Source organism: Chenopodium quinoa, unplaced genomic scaffold (assembly GCF_001683475.1).
Source record: "Chenopodium quinoa cultivar QQ74 unplaced genomic scaffold, ASM168347v1, whole genome shotgun sequence".
Taxonomy (NCBI): Eukaryota; Viridiplantae; Streptophyta; class Magnoliopsida; order Caryophyllales; family Amaranthaceae; genus Chenopodium; species Chenopodium quinoa.
Window position 1 is genome coordinate 347,149 of NW_018742656.1, and position 23,014 is coordinate 370,162.

At 34.5% G+C, this 23,014-nt stretch overlaps 1 protein-coding gene and 2 non-coding genes across 6 annotated transcripts; all 3 read right to left on the reverse strand.

Moving 5' to 3' along the window:
- Window positions 1-4,840: 4,840 nt before the first annotated feature.
- On the reverse strand, window positions 4,841-4,912 carry TRNAD-GUC. The gene has a single exon. It is a non-coding gene; the product is annotated as a tRNA-Asp (tRNA).
- Window positions 4,913-7,108: 2,196 nt separating this feature from the next.
- Window positions 7,109-7,180, reverse strand: TRNAD-GUC. Its single transcript has one exon. It is a non-coding gene; the product is annotated as a tRNA-Asp (tRNA).
- A 652-nt stretch (window positions 7,181-7,832) lies between these two features.
- On the reverse strand, window positions 7,833-13,046 carry LOC110722224 (squamosa promoter-binding-like protein 13A). Of its 4 annotated transcripts, none has more exons than XR_002511558.1 (5): window positions 11,476-12,524; window positions 10,648-10,781; window positions 8,937-9,587; window positions 8,721-8,814; window positions 7,833-8,239 (listed from the first exon to the last, which is right to left on the reverse strand). XR_002511558.1 is itself a non-coding variant. In XM_021901493.1 (5 exons), the coding sequence occupies exons 2-4, from the start codon at window positions 12,123-12,125 to the stop codon at window positions 8,734-8,736; spliced, it is 1,638 nt and encodes a 545-aa protein (XP_021757185.1). In that variant the 5' UTR covers window positions 12,126-12,214; window positions 12,549-13,046; the 3' UTR covers window positions 7,833-8,239; window positions 8,721-8,733. The 4 variants fall into 4 exon arrangements, 3 of the variants coding, with proteins under 3 accessions (XP_021757185.1, XP_021757186.1, XP_021757184.1); XM_021901493.1 differs by adding an exon at window positions 12,549-13,046 and having other exon boundaries at window positions 8,721-9,587; window positions 11,476-12,214; XM_021901494.1 differs by having other exon boundaries at window positions 9,005-9,587.
- Between the last annotated feature and the right edge of the window lie 9,968 nt (window positions 13,047-23,014).

Genomic DNA, 23,014 nt, shown 5'->3' on the forward strand with positions numbered 1-23,014 from the left:
TAAAGGTACCGGAAGGGAGGAAGCTTGTGGGTTGTAAATGGATTTACAAGAAGAAAGAAGGGTTGTCGGAAACTGAGCAAATACGTTTTAAGGCTAGGCTAGTTGCTAAGGGGTTCAGTCAGGTAGAAGGGGTTGACTTTGTTGAGATATTCTCACCTGTGGTTCGACATACTTCTATCCGTGTGTTATTGTCAATTGTAGCACATTTTGATCTTGAGCTGGAGCAGTTGGATGTTAAAACGGCTTTCCTTCATGGCGATTTGGAGGAGGAGATTCTGATGAAGCAGCCCGAAGGATTCGAAGTTCCTGGAAAGGAACACTATGCCTGCAGATTGCTAAAGTCATTGTATGGACTTAAGCAATCCCCCCGACAGTGGTACAAAAGGTTTGATTCTTTTATGGTTTCACAAGGTTTTGACAGGAATTCATATGATTGCTGTGTGTATCATAGTAAGCTGGATAATGGTTCCATGATTTATCTTTTGTTATATGTTGATGACATGTTGGTTGCCACAAAGAATAAATCTGATATTGCTAGATTAAAGGAGATGCTTAACTCGGAGTTTGACATGAAAGACTTGGGTGCAGCTAGGAAGATTTTGGGTATGGAGATCTACAGGGATCGGGCTAGAGGTAAGCTTTTCTTGACTCAGAAAAGCTACATTGAAAAGATTCTGTCTCGTTTTGGGATGGAAAAATCGAAGCCTATAAGTACGCCAACTACTGTTAGTTGTAAGTTGTCTTTGTCTATGTCACCTCAATCAGAGGAGGAGTTGTCTTATATGTCTAGAGTTCCATATGCAAACGCGGTTGGTTGTTTGATGTATGCTATGGTCTGTACTAGGCCGGATATTGCGCATGCTGTTAGTGTTGTAAGCAGGTTTATGGCTCGACCTGGGAGGGAACACTGGCAAGGGGTGAAAAGGATTTTTCGCTACCTGAGAGGGACAGCTGATATTGGTCTTGTGTACGGGAATGATAAGGAATGCTTGGTCACTGGGTACAGTGATTCTGATTATGCAGCTGATGTGGATACCAGGAGGTCTGTGACTGGTTATGTGTTCACTTTGGGTGGTTCTGTGGTTAGTTGGAAGTCTACATTGCAGTCATCAGTTACGTTGTCAACTACTGAAGCTGAGTATATGGCTTTAACTTCTGCAGCTAAGGAGTCTATTTGGCTCAAAGGCCTAGTAGGTGAACTGGGTATTGCACAGGATTTTGCTACAGTGTATTGTGATAGTCTAAGTGCGATTTGCTTAGCTAAAGATCAAGTACACCATGATCGGACGAAGCACATTGATGTCAGGTATCATTTCTTGCGTACTGACAAGAGGATTAAGGTGAAGAAGATTGGGACTGCTGACAACCCGGCTGATTTCTTCACTAAGCCTGTTCCGTTTAGCAAGTTTAAACATTGCTTAGACTTGCTAAATATTGATTACTACGTGATGTAGTAGGCCCTGAGGGGCGAAGTTGGGGAGCTCCTGGTGTAGGTGTGTTGGCCTTAAGGTGGAGCTTGCCCGGGGCTTGTGATGCAGGTGGAGCATTATGAGTTGTTATACTTGGAGACGAGTATGTGATGGGTCTTGGTTGAAGACTTATCGGGATGTATGGCTTATGCATGAGTCTTGCATCGGGTTTGGCTTGAGATGTTTTTCCACTATGTCTTGATGGGGTCGTTTGCTGACTACGAGTTCTCGTCAAGGTGGAGATTGTTGATAAGTATTAGGTGACTCGTACTTCGTAGCTTTGTCCGCCCGATCGGGCGGACATTGCCCGGTCTGACCGGGCGGTGGGGGTTGGATACGTTGAAGCATTCGTATGGAGTTTTCTTCTCGCGCCCGATCGGGCAGACCTTGCCCGGTCTGACCGGGCGGAGAAGGAAAAATGCGGAGACGCGGATTTTACGATTTAAAGTTATCTTTTATGTTATCTTTTTGCCCAAGTATCTTTTATTTTAGGGATTAATATAAAACCTCCCTAATATTAGTATAAGGGTTAAGAGAGAGAGAGTGAGAGCCGTTCTTGAGAAATACAAGAATCATCTTTGTAATCTTTGCAGTTTATAGTGAAATCATTCGATCTCGGTGCCCGTGGACGTAGCTATCACATCGATAGTGAACCACGTAAATTCTTGGTGTTGTTCTTATTGTTTGCATTGAATTTCTTTATTGTTTTCTTGTTTGTTTTCGACCTTTGCTTCCGCTGTCGCACAACATAATCTAAGTAACCAACCAAAATTATAAAATTCTGTTTAACATAAAACTCTTCCAATATCGAATTCTAAATCAATGGCGGAAGAATTGCTGGATTAACCGATGGATTTGTGGACGGAGATCTTAGCGAGGCTACCCGCGAAAAGTCTGATGAGATTGAGGTGTGTTTGGAAAAGCTGGTGTTCATTAATTGATTCCTCTGATTTCAGGCTTTTACATGTTCAAATTTACAACAAGAAACACAAGTATGTGTTAGGAACAAAATACGGTGAATGTAGCATTCATAGTATCGATACATTTGAAAAAATTGATGTATTTTTAGAAACTCGTCGATATTGCCCGGTTATGGGAGGCTGTAATGGATTGATCTTGATGTTTTCCTTTAAGAAGGATAAACCTGATGAGTTCGTACTTTATAATCCTTGCATTCGAAAGTCCGTTGTGATTCCTCGTTTTCCGTGTACTTCTATTGTTGGCAGCAGCAGCAGCAGCAGCAGAGAATTGTTTTGCCAAGGTTTCGTTCTGTCTTGTAATGATTATAAGGTGTTTTTTGTTAAGTCTCCCGAGTCCCGACTATGGGATTTGGGTTTATTCGTTAAATGATAATCGTTGGAGGATCAAAGATAGGTTGGATGTCTCGATTCCAGGGATTGGGATTTTAAGTTTGAATCGAAACGGTAATGGGCGTGTTTTAGAGTTTAAGGGTGCTATATACTGGTTAGGATATGATAATCCGGAAACTAGTCTTGGACCACTTAACGTATATGTTTTAAAAACTCATCTTGTATCGCTTGATTTTGATTCCGAGGAATTCAAGTTTGTCGAATTGCCTGATGCTCTTAAACAAACAGGTGTCCTTCAAAACTGTTGTTTTGTCCTCGACGAGTCTATAGCAGTTTTCGGTATGTCTCCTGATCATACCTGTATATGGGTTTTGGTCGATGAGGATAAATCATGGCGGCTTTGGTATACTGGGGATTCAAATTCAGAAGCTCTTCGGTTTTTTAGGGAAGGTCTTTGTTTGCAAATTTTTAATGCTGAGAAAAACACATTTTATGTGTTTGATTTTGATAGACGACTGTACTCTTATAATTTCAAAAGTCACCAGATACAACAGGTGGAAAATTATGTAGATGAACATTATAATTTAAAGAATTATATGGAGAGCTTGATACTGCACAACTGTACAAGCAAAACCAAGGGAAGATTTTGACATGATTGATGCTGAATTTAGTACTATAATTCCTCATGTTGTTATTATACAATGTTCTCCTGTTGCTAGATACTCTGTCTTAGATTTATTTCGTAACATATTAACATTTCAGTGAGCGTTCAATTGACCATTGGCTTAGCATAATTTTTTTTTTTTTGACACAAGCTTAGCATAAATTAAACTATAACGCAAATGCCTTTTTTTTTTTTTTTTTTTTTTTTTTTTTTTTTTTTGTTTTGTTTATTGTTGTTGATCTTCTCCATATAACAATCATGTGTTGATATTAGGGGTGAGCAACCCTGAATCGAAATCGGAACCTGTTCCGGTTTCAGGTAGCAAATTAGAGAACCTATTGTAACAGGTTCCGGTTTTCAATTTTTTAGAACCGGAACCTGTAGGGTACCCTGTACCTGATAAAAGTATCACTTAATTTCAAATTATACACTAATTTTTAATCAATTTTTAAATAATAAATATCAAAATTACAATTACAAAAATATATATATTAAATTTGTTAGACAACTACTACTAATTTGTCTTATTTGCAAGTTGCAAACATTATAAATTAGTGACCAACCAGTTTTTTATTGAAAAATCCTCGAAAAAGTTAGTGAGTATATTATAATACAGGGTACCCTGAATCGGAACCGGAACCTAACATGTAGGTTCCGGTTCCCAATTTTCAGGAACCTCCGATTCCGGTTCCCATTTTGAGGAACCTGTTGCAACAGGTTCCGGTTCCTGGAATTTTTATAGGGTACCCTGTTATGCTCACCCCTAGTTGATATATGAATTTTTCTAGCCGACCCCACTTATGAAATAAAGACTTTGATTGATTACTAGGTATAATAACTGATTAATTGTAACTCTTATACTAAATTGCAATTTTGCATGATCGTCAGTCCAGTTAATGTTTATTTCTTGGGTAGTAGGTGATAGAGTATAAAACATATTCATGAACCTCAACCATCAGTTTAAGATTTTGGTTGAGTTGATCCTTTAACATGGTGGTATCGGTGGGTGTGTATAAATAACTCTTAACTAAATTGCAAATCTGCACAACCAACAACAGTGTGGTTAATGTCTATTTCTTGGTTAGTAGGATGAAATCTTGCAATAGTTATGGTTTGGATTTTTTATTTGCGACGTTTGTCAAAGATGTAAACTGTGAGGATGTCGTGGAAGAGAATTAATCATGAAAATATAATTAAAATAACTATAGTTTCATGAATCATGATCAAACCTCTTCATCGATTACTCCTCCTTGAAAGCCAATATTACGAAGAAACATAAATTTATAGGGTAGGGCTTGTCAATTTGGTTGTTACTTGAAAGCCAAGACCCAAGATTATGGACAATTCAACAAGAAACATAATTTAATACGTGGAAAAAAAAAATTGGAAATTAAACTCGCCGTTGCCGGGGATCGAACCCGGGTCACCCGCGTGACAGGCGGGAATACTTACCACTATACTACAACGACTTTGGTGTTGATTTATTTATTTTTTAAAGTTAATTAAATTGTAGTAATTGTTATTGTATATTTGTATTTTCTTTATTGTCGGTACCTCGGTGGAATTTTTGAGGTTTTTCACTTTTATTTTTTGTGCTCTTGGGTAATGACTAGTGAGTGCCAAAATGTATAGTAGGAGTTTAGGACTAGTGTTAGTTAAATCGCGGTATGCTAAATAAGTTCAAACGTACAACACATGGTCTAATTTGAAAAAAATATTAGTTTATTATCTTGATAAATAAATTATATATTAATAAATATGATTTTTTATTAAATGACAAAAACAAAAAAATCAACAATTTTTTATTTTACAAATATATGGGGTTCACTTGTTGATATAATTACAACCATGTTTGATTGGATATTTTTGTTGATAAATTTAAGAATTTACCACTTAATAAATGTTGTTTATTAAGATGATTAATTGGAATTCTCTTGTCTAATTTTGTTAACTAGACTACACATGTAATATTGTACGGGATATCATGTAACACGTAGACACGTACCAGTATAATTCGCATGTTTCAATTCGGTAAATAATTACTCCATAACTATATAGTCTATATTTAGACCCTAGAAAACAAAATTGCTAGCAACCATTTCTTGAACGGCTTTGATGTATAAATGTAAGATAGCCGTCAGCTTTGCTCTATGTGCCACTTCCTTGCAAAATATAAATCATCTCATGAAATATAAATTAATTTTTTTTTAAAAAAAATTAACATTATAAAATTACTTATAATCAAAATAATGAATTGAAAAATGTGAAAATAAAATGATACAATTATTTTGAAACAAATTATGCATTGCTACACATTGCATGAAATATTTGATAATCAACAACTCATCTCCAAGAAAGAATATATGTTAAGTTATTTTTCTTCTGGAAAATACAATTAGTTTGAAACACACTTCTTATTATTATATTGCAAATTCAAATCTGCCAAAATTGCGAAGTTTTAGCGAAATGACTCCATACAAATTAGGCCCGATTCACCACGAGTATCTCATCTTGCCACTAAATAGGTACAACATTATCTACCTTTCTAAGAAATAACAATAACATCAAATCATGGACAAAAGATAACAGCGCATCAATTAAGCGATTAAAAGTACATCGCAAAGCACAATAGTTTAATTACATATATAATAATATAAACAAAAGTTAATTAAGGGCACCATCGATCAAGTCCAATCGATCTACTAGTAATTGATATCACCTTGCTCGTTCCTCTAATCCTCTCGATCTCCACCTCTATGTTGAATTTAATTTTCTTGGGAATGTGACAATGTGTAGGAAAATATTAAACTTAACTTTTAAAAAAAAAAACTTAAATAGATTCATTCCCAAGTCCTGATATAACAGGTAACCAACCAATATTATATATGGCTTTCATAGCATGTATTTGCATTTATTATAAATTAAACATTAAAATAAATCAAACGCATTACAAAATAAAAGTTACCCTTAAAAACGATTAAAGTTATTACTAAAATTGTTAAAATTACCCTTAAATTGTCCCCTCCGCCATATACAAATATATAAACTACACTTGACAAATGGCAATTCAATACCAAATACAAATATAACTAGGATTTCTTTGTTTCTTTGATTGACTTACCAACTACAATACCTGTATTGCAAATGTGCATGATCATCAGCCCGGTTAATGTTTACTTCTTGGCTAGTTCATCGTAGGATGAAATCTTGCAATACGAAATCTGATTTTCTTTGCGAAATTCATCGTCAAAGCTGTAAACTCTGAGGATGAGTCGTGGAAGAGGTTTAATCATGAAAACATAGTTTGATTATATTTCCATGATTAAACCTCCTCCTCGACTCCTTCCTGTAAACTCGAAGCCACCAATACGAATACTAGTTAATAACAACAGCAAAACAGAATTAAAGAAAGAATTGTAATGGAATTGAGCTTAGTTGATTTCTATAGATGGACGGAATTTTTGTTGGGTTTAAAGACAAACAGAATATTTGGAAAGGGTTGATAATGAAAAGAAATTAATATGATGTTGGTGTATATGAACAATACAGGGTTTGTCGGTTTGGCTGTTCCTTGAAAGCCAAGATTATGAATAAGTCAACAAGAAATATAAATTTTATACGATAAATATATATGCCAAAAAAAAAAAAAAAAAAATTTAAAAAATCGCCGTTGCCGGGTATCGAACCCGGGTCACCCGCGTGACAGGCGGGAATACTTACCACTATACTACAACGACTTTGTTATTAAAATATACTATAATTAATTATTCATCTTATTAAAGTAAATTTTTATTATATACGGAGTATTACGTATTTGTATTTTCTTCATCGTCGGTTCCTCAGTGGAGATTTGAGGTCTTTATTTTTACCTTTTTTATTCAAAAAAAAATAAATAAATTGTTTTATAATAATTAACTACGGAGTATTGAGTACCAAAATGTATATTTGATTATTAGGAGTTTAGTGTTAGTTATGCTAAATAAGTTCAAAAACGCAATACATTGTTTTATATGAGAAATACAAGTTTAGCACCTTGATAAATAAATTTTGTTTAGAAAAAACTGAAAATAAATCAACAATTATTTTAGTAACTATGAGGTCTACTTAATATAATTGCAAAATGATCATGCTAACTTGACAATTTTGTTAATTTATTTATGATTTTATAATAAACGAATTTTGTTTATCAAGATAATAAGTTGGGACTCGTCTAATTTTGTTAAACTAGACTACACATGTAATAATGCACGGGGTACCAAGTAAGTGGCGTAACATACTAACATGTACCAACATAGACAGTCTAGACACGTACCAATTCGCATGTTCTAATTTGTACTCCATAACTACATTTGGACCCTAGAAAACGAAACTGCTAGGCGCTAGCAACCATTTCTTGAACTGCTTTGATGTGTAAATTATAAGATAGCCATCAGCTTTGCTGCGTGCCACTTCCTTGCAAAATACAAGGATGAAGACTGATGCAATAGAATTCGACAGATTTTTACATCAACCTTTACAATTTTTTCAGATAGACAAAATTGACGATACTAATATGCTAATAGTTTTATAAGTATACAAGTCAATTAACACAATTTGTTGGACTGATTTAAACCATGCTAATCCCAGATAAGGGTATACCTGCCTACTTGCCTAGGTCTTCTCGATAGATGAGCTTCAACAGTTGAGCTGTTAGATAACAATGGTACTGAAAATTCGTATGTAGTAACCAAGTTTTCAATGGTTGGGCGGCTGTCTTCACAATATGATAAGCGTCTAGCTTTCAGTCCTCTTTGATCCTGGTTAACACAGAATGTAAATGTGCAACAAATAAAAGTCATTAAGCAACGACACTTATAATAAGAATTATTAGAAGTGAGGTATATTCGGGATCTGGAAACTAGCATCTTTCATGCAGACTGTGATTAAAAAAAAAAAAAAGAAAGAAAGAAAGTAATGCTTCTGCAACTAAAGGTCATGCTAATGAACGATGACAATGTTCACAGTAAACAGAATTGGCAACTTAGCAGAAAGAACCAAAAAATGGTGAAGGATGATGTTGACAAAAATACTTTGAACAACACTATGTTTATAACTTGAAAAACCAATGCTATCTTTGTTTGACTAAAGGATGATGCACAATGGTGGACAAAGCAAGAATTTTATGATAGCATTCATAGTGGAGGGAGTTGCCGACCTCCATAGTGATTAATTACAGAAATGAAGTTCACATAGCATTTATAGAGAGAACAAGTGAACTATACTACTCTATTCCCATACCTCATTTTTTCTCTCATATCATTCCAAGGCAGAAAGAATTTTCAGTGTCCTGCTTAAGAGGTTCAGACAGCTTCTGGTTTTCCACTCGCTGCAGCTGAGATGACAATTGAAGCAAATCAATAGTTGTCCCATCTTCACACAACAAATGATCCTTGATGTTCATAAATTTGGAACGGTGGTGTATCTCATTTCCAAATTCAGAGTGTGCATTATTACCATAATTAAGCATTGACATGAAACTTGGTTGATTTCTTTCTGTAGAGCTGACAATAACCGAAGAATACCTGTTTTGAACTTCACTTGTTAAAGCCTGAGCACCATTTCCAAAGATTTTTTCAGAGACTTCGTTCACACTATATTGTGGACTACTGCTTGGTATAACTACAGGGTGACATCCAGGCATTGCAGATGAATGGCCAGAAGAATTTTGTGATTGAAATGACAGAAGAGAGAGAGCACAACCGGACTCTGATATTCCTGCTAATTCTTGAACGGTTGATGCTGCGTCCAAAAGAGCCAAGTCTTCATTCCTAGGTGAGTTTGTTTGAAACAAGGAATGTGAAACTATTTCAGGCGTATGTTGATTGACATTCTTGCCAAAGGGAAATTGTGTTCCAGTATTATTTGTGTTGTCAATAAAAGGGAACTGTTTTTCAAAATCATAAGGGGGCAAAATAGATTTTGGCTGAAGCTGTCGATTTATGCAACTATATGTTGGCGTTTGTGTACAGCCTGTTCCATCCTCAACCTTGATATGCTTAACCCAATCATTCGTTCCATATTTCACTGTATGGGAAATGCCTCTTGGTAGTATATCTTGGCAAATAAAGGATGTTGAGGTAGGTGTAAACCCCTGAAAATTGCTTCCTACAGAGCATTGAAAATATCTATTGTTATAAAAAGGCATGATGCTGTTTTCCATGAAATACACTCTATAGAAGCTAGGACATTATTGAAAAAAAAAAAAAAACTTGCGAAGTATGTGCATTACCATATAATGATTGATGCAATGACCAGGTAACAAAAATACTAGGTTAGCTAGCAAAGATGTCAGGTTAAAAAAACTACTTTTCTTTTGGACTGAATAAACTACAAAGAGACAGAATGCAAAAAAAAGAGAAAATCGAAATCAGCTTAACAATAGTCATCATTCAGCACCAAAGTTTGTTTTCTCCAACACCTTCCTTTTTATTTACTTTCTTCTTGCCAAGGGTGGATCTCACAAGGTATTAAATGACAATTCAATGATAAAAATGTATGGATACATCATACATGTTGAAAATATATGCAAGATAAGGTACATTTTAAGACATTTTATTCTACAGTTGAGTGTCTAAACCACCAACAACTCTGTTTTAATATATATACTTTGTACAAGAATAACAACATAGAATTAAAATGCAGACAGAGGTCAATTAGGCAACAATTAGCAGGTAAGTTGCTCCAAATTGTAGGCTTTTGGATCAGAGAGGGCATGGTGTGAATCATGGGTATTGAAAGGTAATCATGATCCAATCATTAGTATAGTATGCACAAAAAAATGAAGTTGAAGATGTAAAGAAGACACTTCCAAGGGAGGGGAAAAAGGTTTCATTTGCATCATATCGAAGGAATTAACAACTTCTTGGATTTGAAATGCTCCAATTTTCTTAACCAAAATCTAGAAGTGGGCTAAATCATTGCAGAGCAGAGCATTGCGCTGTACAAAGAACCCTATAATCAATTACCATTTAAAAAAGACCCTCACTATTATTTGTCAAAAAAGTAAGACCACCCCCTCCCCCCTAATGACGCAGAATCCAAATTGATTGAAAGTGGCATATTAATCCACAGCCTATAAATGTCACACATTTACAGCTTACACTTTTCTACTAGGTGAGACTAATTTCAAAAATTTCATGAGGTAAAGAGGATAAATTGATGTTACCAGTGTATGACTGAAACGATCTCCCATTTCTATTACTAAAGCCTACTTGAGGTTTCCTTCTCCTTTCATTGTGACCTGCAAGTCGTTTACGACAGCTTCGCTTACCATCATCAAACTCACCCAGCAAATGGAACCTGTATCACCAAAAAGCCAGTTTTTACAACTGAAAATGTCACTTTTAGCCATTAGAATAACTAATAGTTACCGAATATTCAAAATGTGTTCTAAGATTGTATCACACACGCAAGTGGCATGGATTACGAGGAAAAGTCTAGAAAGGTAGACATTGTATGAAAGAGGAGTATGAAACATCACGAAACATGAAGAAAGCAAAATATTTTGGAAATTTAATACTACTTAATTGCAAAACATAATAAATTAGGAGCTTAGCTGAAATTTTACAACCAGATGCATCAAGCATAAGTTGATACTTGATACAAACTTGGATTTATCAAAAGGTAAAGAAGAGATCCTATCACGAGCTGCAAATTCTCGTCAAAAACATAATGTTATCAGTGTTTCTTTCAATCAAGATAGCTGGTAAATTATTAACAGGAAGCACAATCAAGAGTTTTGTGAATATGGGGTTAAGAGGAGATTTATTAGCAAGTTCACTGCTGCTCACGTAATGTTGTATCTACAACCCAGGATCGGAAGGATGAGGTCTTACCTGATGAATCTAAACTAGTAGGCAGTCCAAAAGATCCAGAATAATAAACAATATTGCAAAACAATAGCTCCACTTTTTCCTACATAATGAATAGAAGCTCTAAATGTACTCATGCCCATAAGGCCATAAGTGGATAAAGAATAAGGAGAATCACAAACCTGCTACACTGCTGACAAAACCTCTGCTCAATACCATTAACAATAACTTTAGGAGTCTTCGAATGAACATCACAAACTTTATGCCTCTTGTGGTAATCTTTCGCGGAACTGAGATCTTTATGGCAGCCATAAACTTGGCAATGTACAGCCTGAGAGATAACTCGAACCCTTTTTGGAGGTGTTGAAGAGTCAGCTGAAGACAAAACATGAGCTGTTGCTGTTCTAGTTGAACTAGAATTTGGATTATCACCAAATCCACCCAATTTCAAATCAATGAGTGGTGATTCACGGCTACTTGAGTCCATAACCGAGCTTGAAAATTTAGAACTTGATTCATCATCTCCAGAAATGGCATTAGTAGTAACATAAGAACTATAAATATCTCCATCACTACCATTATCCTCTAACTCATTCCTTGTTGAATCAGTAGGACATTGTCTTCTTACCACTTCTGCAATACCCAATTCAGAAAAACTACGATTTTCGACTGATCGTTGACTAGGGGTTAACACACTATCCTCATTGCTAAGAGGGGATTTATGTTCCCAACCTATCAACACATTTTTACCTTTAATAATTGAATCAGATTGAGAGATTGCTTCATTTGATTCAAAACCCTTATCCAATGAATCAAACCACCAGGATTCCATGATATACAACAAGATCAAAATTCCAAACACCACATAAAAATTCCCCAACAAAATTTTGCAATTAATTCTCTTAATTTGATGTTTAGCACCTGAAAACACAATCAAAATCATACAATTGAGCTAAAATTTGGTACAAAATCGCAAACCCCACTGAAAAGAACCATCAATTAGTAGTTAAACACCAAAAGTCATCAAATTAAAGCTGAAAATTTGCAAAAAATAAAAATTCTGAAGAAACCCAATTATACAAAAGGCAACATCAAAAGAACCCAGATAGCAAGAAGCAAAACCCCATCAAAATTCAGTGAAAAAAAGTCAAAATTCAGAGATAGATCATTCAATGTACAAATAATTACTTTACAAAACCAAAAGCAATGAAGAAGAAGCTCAAAACTGGATAAAAAGAGCACTTAAAGAGATTACCAGTATTTGGATAGAGTAATGAAGCAAACAGTAGATAAAGGAGTAGGTACTAGGAATAAATATTTATTCTTTTTTGGAATTTTTTATGTTTTTAAATTTTCAATTGTCTGAAGCTTAATCAAGGGTTTTTCTGGTTGCTTTTCTAGTGGCTTTTTGGGAGGCAGGGGAGTAATAGAATTGAAGGAGAAGGGTGCAGTGAGCTTTTTGTCAATTCTTTCTTTGCCGAAAAAAAAAAACGATCTTAATTTCCACAACTTTCAGGCATAATGTTAGGCTGTTTTAGTCAAAAGATTTTGACAAATTATCCATTGCCCATACGAGGGTGTTCGAGTATATATATATGGGGATTAAGGCCCTGTTTAATACACCGTTATTTTTGCTTATCTGAACTTATCTGTTCTGGTCTGATTTGATTATATTTGAAATGGTCTGATTTGATTATAAACGATTTGGTCTGAATAGATCTGATTGTTTGTTTTGACCAAACTTTAACCTTAAGTGTACGATAACTTGTAGGGAAAAAATATATCAAGTGAGATCTGGTTAAATTCGTTATAATGTGTATTTTAATAATATGTAATTTTCATAATTTTTTTATTATGAAATTAAAGATACTCCCTCCGTTTTTAAATACTTGCTCCATTTCTTCATGCGCGGAGTTTTAAGAGAAATTAGAGAAAGTATTAAAATATGCAGATAGCGGGGTTGGTGGAAGGTAAATTGGAGGAGAGAGAATCTAAAAGTAATAAAATTGGGTCCACTAGTTGAGAAAAATGAATTAATATTATAAAAACTTTCCAAATAAGGAAATAGAGCAAGTATTTAAAAACTGCCGCAAAAGAAAAGTGGAGCAAGTATTTAAAAACGGAGAGAGTATTTAGCAATAAAAAAAATTGCATGTAAAACGATGATTTGATCTGAACTTATTTTTTCTGATCAGAACTTATTTTTTCTGAAATAAGTAAAAATAAGTTGAACTAAACAAGGCCTTAATTTATTAGAACACTTGGTACCTTTTAATAAGTTTGCATCCTCAAAAATATTCTAGTTCAATGTTAAATTTGACCGTCTTTTGACCCAATCAATCCATCAATTATAGTAATTTTCATTATAAATTGAGATTAAGAAGGATTACTTAGAGTTGAATGTATAAAATTACCTTTAAATTATAGTCGTATTATTTTGAGGTTTAACATGATTTTGATTAAACTTTGCACTCTTTTATGGTTAGAATTGGTTATTTATGTTTATTATGATTTGCTATTTTGCACATATTTATTGTACTCCATATTTTATTATTGAGATATGGTATAAATAATTAAATATATATCTCTGGCTCTCCCATGTTCGTTCTCTCTAATAATCTGGAACACGTCAAGTCACTAATCAGGAATTGGTGTTTCAATAACAAAAAGTTATGGGGTGTCAATTGGAAACATTTCTCAAAGGATCTTGGGAGAGTTACTTCGCACGGTTCATGATGCCTCTCTCTACATGGCAAATGTTGTTACTTCAAAGGAGAGTATCTTATTGCAACTACAATTCTGGAGACAACGTTGTAAGAAAAAAAAACTGGATTTTGAAAGGTGATTGCCCGTCTAAACTTCTATTCTCAAAGGTCAAATGTCGACAGAAGAAAAATGATATTAGCTCGTTACTTGATGATCTTGGTGTTCTCAGCTCCAACATGGGCAGACGGATATTCAGCATGTTGTTGTGCAATCTCTTAAGAACACTTTTAAAACTGATTACATGCCTCCTTATGATCCGGAAATTGATACCGTCCTGCGGGAGTTGGATCTTCCTTGGTTCAATTCCTCTCAATTGCTAATTTGGAACATCCCTTCCTGCTTCTGAGATTTTAATTGCCATGTTTTCGTTAGGAAACTATAAGTCCCCGGGGCCAGACAGAATTACAGTAGAATTTTTCAAAACTCAATGGGACATTGTGGGAGAACCAGTGGTTTTCGTCATTCAAAGTTTCTTTGAAATGGGATTCCTCTTGAAAGAATGGAATCAGTCACTCCTTGTCATGATTTCTAAGATCGGTAATCCAACAGAGATGGGGCATTTACATCCTATTAGTCTGTGTAACATGGTGTACAAATGTGCTTCTAAATGCTTGGTGGCTAGATTGCGCCAATATCTCTCTCTTCTAATCTCATATTCTCAGCACGCCTTTGTTCAAGGCCGCGTTATGACGAATAATATTTTATCGAGTCATGAATTAATGGAGAAAATCAATTGTTCCAAAACAGGCACTAATTGGCTTGCTTCGATCAAAATTGATATGAGCAAATCTTATGACATAGTACAGTTCACTGGAGTTTTCTTTTGCAGGTCTTAAAAGCCTATGGGTTCCTAGCTCGTTGGTTACAAATGATCCAACAATGCCTCGCTACGATTACTTACAAATCTTTGATCAATGGTACAACCTCGGATACCTATAAACTACAATGTGGTCTTCGTTAGGGTGATCCTATCTCTCCGTATCTTTTCCTATTCTGCATGGATATTTTCTCTCGTATGTTGCAATCCGGGACAGGATTTAATGCTTTTTCAAGGAATCAAGCTGTCTAGAGCAAGCCCTTCTATCTCGCATTTATTCTTTGCGGATGATGCTCTTATCTTCTTTCGGGCAATGTCTGCTTCTTGCTCTAATATCATGTAGATCATTCAAAGATTTACTAAGATTTCAGGAGAAGAACTAAACTTGTCAAAATCCTTGATAAAGTTTATCCCAAATATATGGCCCTCATCTTCTCAGGTAGAGTTCAAACCAATATTCCAAATGAAGCATGTCCAGGTGTTCGATCATCATCTGGGGGCTCCAATCGATTTCGTCGGAAAAAAAAAGGACCACTTCCAATTCATCATTGACAAAATTATTAGATGAATTAATTGCTTAAATGATGTCTGGTTCTCCCAATCACAGAAGTTGATTTTCATTAACTCTATCCTGGTGGCAATGGCGTCCCATGTTCTCTCTTGCTATGAGTTACCGGTCTCTGTTACTGGGAAAATTGATTCCTTACCAATGCGCTTATTCTAGGCGCATTCTGATACTAAAGGAATGCATTGGGTCAAGAAGGATACCATGCATCTTCCTTGTGGCCTGGGTGGCTTGGGCATTCGCTGCTTGTCATCCTTAAATAAGGCATTGCTCATGAAACATGTTTGGAGACTCTTTTCCAACCCGCAACTTCTACTGTCAAGAGCTTTCGGCGCCCATACGACCTTTCTTTCCTACAACCCTCACAGTGGGCCTACCTTCTCTAGTCGTCGTTCTTATGGTCTTTGGGGGTTACTAAAGGCGGACACCCTTTTAAACAGGGTTGGAATTGAAAAATTGGTAACGACCGATCTACTCTCGTTGGTTCGGCTAAATGGGTCAATGGTCGCAATCCTGAGTTTAAACCTAGAATTCCATTGCCTAATTTTGTTGCTCATACCATTAGTTTTTTTTTATCCATCCTTACTCATTAGGGTGGGATTCTACTAAAGTTCTTGACTGGTTTGTGCCTGCGGATGCTTCTGCAATCCTTGCTTCGGAAGCACCTAATTTGACTCAAGATGACTTTCGTTACTGGGCTAGTACCCCTTCAGATAGGTACTCGGTAAAAACAGGCTATGTAATGCTTCAACAACAACTTTCTCCAGAGGCCACTCATTCTTCTTCTGACTTTTTCTGGAAAGTGCTTTGGTCTCTCCAGTTACAACCTAAATGGAAGTTGTTCTTATGGAAACTACTACATCAGGCTCTATGACAGGATAAAGTCGTAGTCACCTAATCAAAAGTAATTCCTAAATCCTCTAACTATGTAGATAGGGAAGAAGGGTCGAACCACAGGGAAACAAGTCATTTATTCCTAATTAATTAAAAGTAATCTAAATTATCAAGTAACAATTTGTTGTTATTAAAGGACTACACTACGAAGAATATGAGTAGGGAGAAATAAAAGTAGGAGGAATCAAATAATAAAATACCTAGGGCATAGGTTCACTAATAAACAATATTTCAGGGTAAAACATACAATCAATCATCAATGCATCAATTAATCAAATCATAAAGGGCTTTCGCTACGTATTACAATCACAGAGTTAATTTACCGGTATTAAATCTCATCTCTCGAATCTCGACCTAACCATTTATAAATTAGTCCACCTATTGAAACTAAGCCTAAACATCAATTCTCATCTCAAGAATCTCGAATCAATATTGCTAAACTCATACAATTAAACCAGGCCTAATCTAATTGCATAGCATTGAATAAATCAATACAAATTATGTAATCCCCCGTATTTTTTAAAATATTTTATAAATGAAATTTTATTTTATTTTATTTATAATATTTATTTGTTATTTTCCGAAATTTAATTTCAAAATTTTCAAATTATTAATCTGGGTCGAAAATTATTTGAACAAATTCTTGTATGCACCTTTATTCTACAATTTATGTCCAATCAAACAAGCCTAACCCATTTGTTTACTTAATTGACCCATTATTTTTATGAGGCCCAATCTTTCTATTTACCCTACAACATTCTCCCTTATAAATACCCCATGAATCCACAAAAATTTCCCACACAAAAAGGTTAGTCTTATTTTCTCCTTTGTTTTATTAATTTGTGTAATTATAATTATTGATTTATGGGTTTTGATTTTATTGTTTGAAATTAATTTAATTAGTATCAAATTGTATTTTGATGATTAAACTTTATAATTTCAGATTTTATAAATGTCATAATTTTCAGATTTTGTAAATTTTGTAACCTAGGGTTTTTAATTATTGAAAATCATGATTTTAGGGTTTTTATGAACAATTGATTTAGGGCTTTTATAGTAATGATGTTTTGAATTTTGTTGATTATAACTAATGAGTAGTTTAACTTAATTCCAGATTATTTTGAATACGTAAATTCGTGTTTTAATTTTTAGATTTTCGTTCGTTAATATTAATCCCGTTTTAATCCCGATCAGGTTTTTAACTCATCCGATTTTGATGAAAAAGTAGTGTTTTTCATGTGAAAACAACGTTTTAAGATTAATAAAATATGATTTTCGGGCAGTTTTTGATTTTAACGAAGTTTTTTTTATACTTAAAATATTATCCTTGAGTTTGATTAATAAAATTAATTATGTTTAAAGTTAATTAAGCATAAATATATGTTTTTATTGAAGTTTTAAGTGCTGGAAATAGTTTCTAAGTACTACTTTTGATGTTTTATAAAGAGGGTTTAATCACCCATTAAAAAGGGAAATTATTAGGGGTTTTTAAATAATTTTCAGATTTTTATTAAACTTTACCTTGATGTAATTTCATGTATAAGAGTGTATTTTAAGGTTTTTATGAAGAAAATTTAAAGAACTATATATAAGCCTTTAATTTTAACTAAAGGGAAGGTTTTAAAGTGATGTTTGATTTGAATTTTGAAGGTTTTAAAGTAAGTTAGTATTGCTGTAAATTTGATTGATTGGGTATTGATTGAGAAGTTATTGTTTGTTTTAGGAGAGGAGTTTATTGAAGGTGATTTCTAGATAGTAAAGTGGCATACCAATTCATTTACTCAAGGTACGTACAAGTTACGAAACCTTACTTGTAGGTGCATGTTTAAGGACGGATCGAGAACTTAATATCATGTATAGGATTGACTGAGTTAAATTGTTTGGTTATACATTGTGAATTTTGTATGACGTGCACTATTTTATATTGCAAGTATTATTTGTGCTCTAATTATGCAAGGTGCGCATAGAGGCAAAGGTATGTGATTGGTGTAATGATTAATTTATTACTCATTCATGATTATGTAAACAGAATGAGTAAAGGAAGAATTTAAGTCTTATATGAGGAGGTTAAGTTTATGTGGTGCCTTATGCACTCAAGGTGTTTATACACCGAGGTAGTTAAAAGATTAAATAATAAATGTTGTTTGTCACTAATATATCAAGAATTGAAATTGGAAACTTGCCTTGCTTGATTGAATTGTTATTGGAATGTTTGTATTGTTTACATATGAGTCATCACCAACTCTAAACCTGTAAATCACGTAAAGTGAAAAATGGATGAGCAATAAAACTATGGATTGGTGCACTTCTGAAGTACAGTAATGACAATCAGGGGTTGGGTTAAATGGGGTATTAGCCATGTACTTTTATCGAGGCCGTCTGATCTACGAGTCTCCTATTTCAAATATTATTTTTTTAAAACTAGGAGTTAGGTGAGATCTCATACTAACTACGGTCACGGAGTCGCGCCCGTGGTCGTTGGATGTTTGATGTTTCCGAAAGGAGGCATAAGGTTTTTCTTTTATTGATGATCCAAATGGAGCATGGGTTGGACAACCTTGTCTATTGCGTAATCTAATGAAGTAAATAAATGAGTTAGTTAACATTAACTAGTGAGGTCTTAATAAATTTGATGGTTGAGTCATGTGTTGAGTCTATAATTTAATGATGCTTATGCTTGATTATTAGTAGCATGTTAGGTATTTCTTAATTTATTTTCGCAGCTTGTATGTACTCAGCTTTGCTGATTGCTTGCTTTTGTATGTGTCTTTCTTTGGTCATGGCCTTCGTCTTTCAATGACCCTGTGACGATCCAATTTTTACACTTGTAATATTGGGGAGCTGTAGGGAATAAATTCAAGCGTTAATCCCCTAGCTTGAACCCCACTGTGATCATACACTAAAGTACGGTGGCGTCTAAAAGGGAAGAAGATAGAGCAAAAGAGTCGCCAACAAGTTTTAGGAACTTGTAAACTGTTCATAGGATGAAGGTTACACCCCTTAACGATCCAAGAGATCGTCAACTCCATAAGGTCTAGAACCAAATAAGGGTTCGGGGATGAAGGTACAAATCCAACCTAAAAGAGATTGAACCTGCCCTAATAATAGGCCTCTACTTTATTCTGATCGTATTCATGTGCGCTTTCTGATTAACATGCAATCATTAGGATTAACCCTAAACCTGTTTAATTTATGTTGGTTGAATATAATGCACAAATAAACTATTATTGGCGATCACTTGAATTATAATCAAATTAACCCTAACAAGATTATTAATTATCTTATTAAGCATGATTACAAGTACCAAAATTCCCTTTAAACAGGCATAAAAGGTGATCAAGCAATAACAATAAATAAATATCAAGCAACAATAATAATCATAATAATAATAATAATAATCATAAATAAAATAATCATCATCAAAATAATAATAATAATAATAATAATAATAATAATAATAATAATAATAATATTCATAATCATCATAAATTATAACAATTATAATCATAATCATGTTCATGTTAATATTAAAGCATAATAAAAATAGCAAGATCCTAGGCATGATGCTAACAACATTAATAACAAACCATAGCATGTCACTAAGCAATAAAAATCAAATCTTTAACCCTAACATGATACTAACAATCATAAATATTAGGAAGAGCATAGGAAGCATCGTAACAATCATATTTAATATTAAAGTTACCCTAGACATGATACTAGGAATATCATAATAACAATATAAACATGATTTCTACATCATAATATCAATAAAAACCATTAAAGCACTTACTTTGATGCCTCGTACCTCTTTCTAATAACAAAATACACACGTTAGTAACTTCAAGGAAAATAATAATCAAAACAATTAAATCAAATAATTGAAAGAGAGATTTGGGACCAAACCCTTAGAAATTAAACCTTTCACGTCTAGGGCGAAGACAACTTCGAATATGGCTAGGTGTATCTAAGTCTTGCGAATGCGGAATTTTGTATGTAAAAGACTAGTTTAGAAAAAGAGAAAGAGAGAGAGAGAATTATCAAGCAAATCTTGATGAGAGTTGGTGTATGATTAAGAGAGAATTAGAGAATTAATGATTGCGAATGAAAACTGATTGTAGGTGAATATTCGTGAATGAAAACGGAGTTTTTAATACGTTATTTATAGAGAAAATCAGCCAAAAAGATAAATATCAAAACAGATCACTTGGCGCACGCAAAACGAGATTGGCGCACGCAAAACAGAGCTGGCGCCAGCACCAGCCTATTGGCGCCAGGCGCCAATGGCTAGCACCAAGCGCCAATGGCTAGCGCCAGGCGCTGATTTCAGAAATTCACGCGTTTTTGTTTTTATCATATCTTTTGATCCGAAATTCTAAATAAGGCATATAATATGTCGTTGGAAAGCTCTTAAAGTCTACTTTCCAACCCATTTAGAATCAGATTAAAATATTTTGTAGATAAAAAGATATGGCCAAAATAGTGGAAAGATATCAGTTTTGGATAAAGTTTCATGTCTCATTCATATCTTTTTTGTTATAACTCGGATTTAATATTATAATATATCATTGGAAATATAATTTCAATATCTATCAAACCATATAAAATTTGGATAAATAATATGAGGCACGAAAATAAAATCTGAATATATTCCACTTCGTACAAAACAAGTATTCTTAAAAGGAGTAGTTTTATTCAATTTCAAACTCTTTAAAACATAATTATCAATCCTAACTCCATTAGGATTTAAAAGAACCTTCTAGAGTATTCTAAAAGACTATAATCAATCCTAATAGATTTAGGAATGATAATTAATAATAGGCCCTCCCCTAGATCATTGGGCCGCATATAAACACCAAACTGGGCCCAGTTTAGTATTTTGGCCATAACTTCCTCATTATTCATCGGAATTGGGCTTATAATATATCGTTGGAAAGGTCTTCTCAAGCCCTATCCAACTACACTACTATTGGACCCATATCATGGACCAATCAAACTGGATTGGCTGTTTTCTTAAAATAAGCTTTCAAAAACAGAGAGAAGAGAAAAGAAATTAAAACTATCCGCAACACTAGACTTTCTGCACTTTTGCTTCATTCAATTATGGTTTGATGCAAAAGGTACTCATCACCGGGTTTGGTTTCGGGGGGACACAAATGGGTATCTACAGGAGTAGATTAACCACAGGTTCTTACACACGCAACATTCACATCAGGGTTGTGGGATTTTGAGTGGAGAGTTGGTTAATCTTCGCAGTTTATTTCTTTTCATGAGTTTGGATTTATTTTACCTCGGTTTTATTTTACACTACTTCTTCTAGTTTGGATTTTGAATAAGGGCCATAATGGTTCCAACTTGTAACACTTAATTTGGTTTTATTCGTTGGTTTTGAAATTTATTTATAACAGATTTAGTTTTTCTGCTGCTAATTTCTGATATAGCCTTAACGTTTGAACACGTGGCGGTAGCACGCCAGTAATTCTCTTAGATTTTTTTCAGGGTATTTACAGGTTTTAAGAGAGAATTATTGGGTGTTACAAATTAATTAAGCATTGACAATCAACAATAATAAATTACCCCTTCATATTATTTATTGGATCCCCATAAACCCTAGATAGAAATCTACTCATACATAATTAAATATAAACTAAACAAAGCAAATAAACAAGTCATGAAGGAATAAAGAAATAAAATTGTTGAAATTAATAAAGAAGAAATCATTACCTAAATTAACAGAATTAAGGAGTTGAGTCAAGAACAAGAGTAAAGTTGTAGAGAGAATCTAGAGAGAGAAAAAAACTAAGTAGAGAGAGAAAGTCTAAGAGAAGAGGTAAACCAAATTAAAACTACTAAATCGTACTTATACAAAGCCTCCAACACAATCCTAATTAGAAATTAAGCATCGTCGAATAAACCTCCCTAGAGACACGCGCCAATCGGGCATCGGGCCGCCCGATGGGCTCGCTTTTTTTTCGCACCATACTTTTGCACAGCCACGACCGATCGAGCCAAAGCTTGCCCGATCGGGCCCGTCTAAACTTGGAACCTTGGACTTCAAGTGGGCTTATCTCTTAGCCCATCTTCGGGTTTCCACTTAGGGTCTTTAATCACTCAGTCCAATGCTCGTACTTCACGTGTCGAGCCCTTAATCACCGGCTTGATGACTTTAACCGGCCTTGGCCTACAAAAAGTGGTCGTGCTCCTCCAATGCTCGTAGTCGCTCCATGAAAACCCAGGAAAATGCTCCAAAAGTGCAATTCCCTACAAAACTCAACCCAAACTACGAAAACACTAGAAAACACCAATTAGTAATAAAAGTGGCTCTAACAAGCCAAAAACACTACCAATTATGACCAAGTGACGGGGGTAAAATACTATATAAAATAGACATATCACTCTAGTAGTTAAGGTGGAACTCCATCACAGAGGAATTCCGGTTCAAGATGTGTCATGTGACCTTTGTCATTTAGAACTGAGGATTTACAACATCTCTTCAGAATGTGCTTTAATGCACGCTCAGTTTAAAGGGGAGGATGCCTTGGTATCTACTCAGAATTTAATGGAGACCTTTTCTCTCTCAGATTGGATCCAAGAATATATCTGACTTTTTATTAGTCAGGATGGGCCTTTTAGTGCTCGCTTAGGTACCTTCGTCGGCACGCTTTGGAGTTTGTGGTTA